The 2,908-nt window shown below is 35.5% G+C and overlaps 1 protein-coding gene across 1 annotated transcript; it reads left to right on the top strand.

The window, feature by feature from the left end:
* Positions 1-722: 722 nt before the first annotated feature.
* On the top strand, positions 723-2,102 carry LOC127092575 (RHOMBOID-like protein 1). Its single transcript, XM_051031472.1, has 5 exons — positions 723-748; positions 829-992; positions 1,068-1,306; positions 1,399-1,516; positions 1,780-2,102. Exons 2-5 carry the CDS (start codon positions 948-950, stop codon positions 1,906-1,908), a joined length of 531 nt encoding a protein of 176 aa, XP_050887429.1. The 5' UTR covers positions 723-748; positions 829-947; the 3' UTR covers positions 1,909-2,102.
* Positions 2,103-2,908: the final 806 nt, after the last annotated feature.

Genomic DNA, 2,908 nt, shown 5'->3' with positions numbered 1-2,908 from the left:
AGAGAAAGAGAGAGAACTAAAAATACGAATTGTTATTATTGAATGTTGTAAAATTGAATTACAGTATGCATGCATGTCTTTCACTACGCCAAAAACTGGAATAGACAGCGCACCTTAGAGGGCGCTTTAATACAAAAGCGCTCTCTAAAGTGAAGCGAAAAATAAGGAGCAATAGACAGCGCACTTTAGAGGGCGCTTTTGTAATAAAGCGCCCTCTAAGGTGAAGCGAAAAAATAAGGAGGAGATAGAGGGACAACAATACAGGGCGCTTTTTAGAAAGCGCCCTCTAAGGTTACCCTTAGAGGGCGCTTTTAAAAAAACGCTTTATAAGTCCATGTGCATTTCCAGTTTATAAAGCGCTTTTGGAAAGCCTTAGAGAGCGCTTTCATAAGCGCCCTCTTAGGCCCCCTTTAGAGGGCGCTTTTTTTCCACAAGCGCCCTCTAAGGTCCCCTTTAGTAAACATTAAAATTATAACATACTGCGCGTTTTGTTATTTCACTCTCTGTTATTTTTGTTCTTTTTCACGTTAGGGTTCTCACTGCTACGATTTTCGCTACTTCTAAGGCGTTCTCCTTCCACCTCTGTTAGATCTACGACGTTTCCTCCTTCTATTAATTCGTTGTTAGTTGTTCGATTTTGACACCATAGGTATTTTTCTAATCTTCATATTACTTGGTTTCTCTTCTGACGTTCGCTATTGTTCATTTTCTAATCTTCAAATTCCTCTTGAGAAGAAATTTGGTTTTGGTAAGGTTCTGGTTATTGGCGTCTGGTTTCTTCTATGTGCCAATTTTGAATATGATAACTGTTTTACTTGCTTTTTTTAGTTCGAATTGGATTGGTGTATGTGATATCGGGTTTGGGAGGAAATTTGCTGTGTGTTTTATTCCTCCATTCAATCATCTACGTTGGTGCATCTGGTGCAATATTCGGCTTACTAGGAGTGATGCTATCAGAGCTTTTAACAAATTGGAAAATGCATACTCATAAGGTAAATAAATAGGTTTATAAGTTATTAAGCTCAATGATGGTGTCTAATAGATATATTTTTGTTATTGTTTTGCAGTTTGATGAGATGTTGATTCTTGTTGTGATCATTGTTTTGGACTTAGCTCTTGGAACTTTTCCATTCGGAAGTAATTTTAGTAACATTGGAGGGTTTACATCAGGATTTCTTCTTGGATTTGTCATTTTGACTCGCCGTCAGCATCATTGGCTTAATCTAAACAAGTCTAATACTTCCCAGAAGCAAGAATCTTATCAATATGCGCTTCGGATTATCTCTTTTGTGCTACTTAGTGTTGGGTAGTGTCTCTCTCCTTTTTTGTTGTTGTTGCTGTTAGGTGAATTACATTGTTATGTACTAGTGTCTCCAATGTGAAAGTGGTTGTTTACAGATTGGTCGGCGGCGGCGTCTTGTTCTTTAAAGGGGTGGACTTGAATGATTACTGCTCTTGGTGCCATTATATAACCTGTGCCCCTCCGAGCTGTAAACCAGGCTACATTTCTTGTGAGGTGAGTGATGCTGCTATGCTACTTCCTTATGTATTTGCTTGATCTATGCAGCTTCTATGAAGCACCGGCATAAAAGTGATTACAACTGATATAACTAATCTTTAGTTCTGTTGACACATATTAAAAGAACCAGTTTCGATTCTACATATATGGTTAATTTATTTGCCAAACAAATTTTCTTATGATGATTTAATGCTTGAAAAGTTCAACAATGAAACTTGAAATGTTACTGATGCTAACATTTTTGTGATGTAATGCTGCAGGATTACCAGATCGGAAACAAACTTAACGTGACATGTTTGAACAATGGAAGAAGTGGCATTTTTTCTCTGTCAAACCGTAACCCTGACGAGCAGGCTGAAGAACTATGTTATCGCCTTTGCGGTAAATAACCAGACACAGAAATACAACATCTCTTAGGGAGATTTCATTCAATAAACTTATGTATATGATTTGTTCTTACTGCTGCTGCTGACAATAAGAATGAGTCACTGTGGTTGTTGCCATAGTTGTTATCTCGTTATATATATTTCTCCTTGCTATGAAATTACTGCAGGATGTATATTTATAAGTTTGTCTGAAGGAATATTATATCAAATGATTCATATATTAGAAATGATCATAATGAGGGTATTTTGATCAATCCAACCGTCCGTGTTGTTAAGAGACATGTAGAACATATTCCAACCAAGAAAAGAAAAAGAACTTAGTGAAAAAGGTACAGGTCAAATGATTTTAATTGTTTTCTTTATTACAGGTAAAATGGCTTTTATTACAGCAAATCGAGTCAGTTGCATCAAAAAAAAAAGGTATAAACACAATTATATGATATTTATGCATAGAAAATGTTAATTCTTGATCTTATACATCACCTAACTAATTTTATGATATTTTAGGTTCATGCTATTGATATTGAACAAAAAGAGGTTGTTGCTAAGAAGACTGCTGCTAGCAAAAAAAACATACATCTCAGAGATGTTTTTGCTACTTAGTTTTATTTCTTTTTAAGTTATGAATTGGTTGTATATTTAGAATCTTTAGAAGTTAAACAATTATATATCAGTGGATTGTTGTATATGTATGGATTGTTGTATATAAGGCTTGTTGAATGCAATGTGTGAAAAAGGGCTTCAAATTATACAGTTTTGGGTGTACTGCTTCAATATACAGGTTGTCTAAAATAAATAAAAAAATATAGCGCTTTTTAAAAAAAAAAAATTAAATAACCACCCACTTTAGAGGGCGCTTTCCAAAATAAGCGCCCTCTAAACCCTTTAAATTTCCACTTTAGAGGGCGCTTTCCAGTAAAAGCGCCCTCTAAACCCTTAAAAGTTTCCACTTTAGAGGGCGCTTTCCAGTAAAAGCGCCCTCTAAACCCTTAAATGTTTCCAC

This window comes from Lathyrus oleraceus, chromosome 6, assembly GCF_024323335.1.
Source record: "Lathyrus oleraceus cultivar Zhongwan6 chromosome 6, CAAS_Psat_ZW6_1.0, whole genome shotgun sequence".
In the NCBI taxonomy this organism is placed as follows: Eukaryota; Viridiplantae; Streptophyta; class Magnoliopsida; order Fabales; family Fabaceae; genus Lathyrus; species Lathyrus oleraceus.
The sequence above is the reverse complement of the archived record's forward strand: the minus strand, read 5'-3'. Positions and strand labels throughout refer to the sequence as shown.

Excerpts from the sequence above, each read along its gene's own strand:
- LOC127092575 (XM_051031472.1), top strand. The coding sequence starts at position 948 with ATGCTATCAGAGCTTTTAACAAATTGGAAAATGCATACTCATAAG. Across the intron at positions 993-1,067 it reads GGAAAATGCATACTCATAAG|TTTGATGAGATGTTGATTCT; the intron begins GTAAATAAATAG and ends ATTGTTTTGCAG. Across the intron at positions 1,517-1,779 it reads CAGGCTACATTTCTTGTGAG|GATTACCAGATCGGAAACAA; the intron begins GTGAGTGATGCT and ends GTAATGCTGCAG.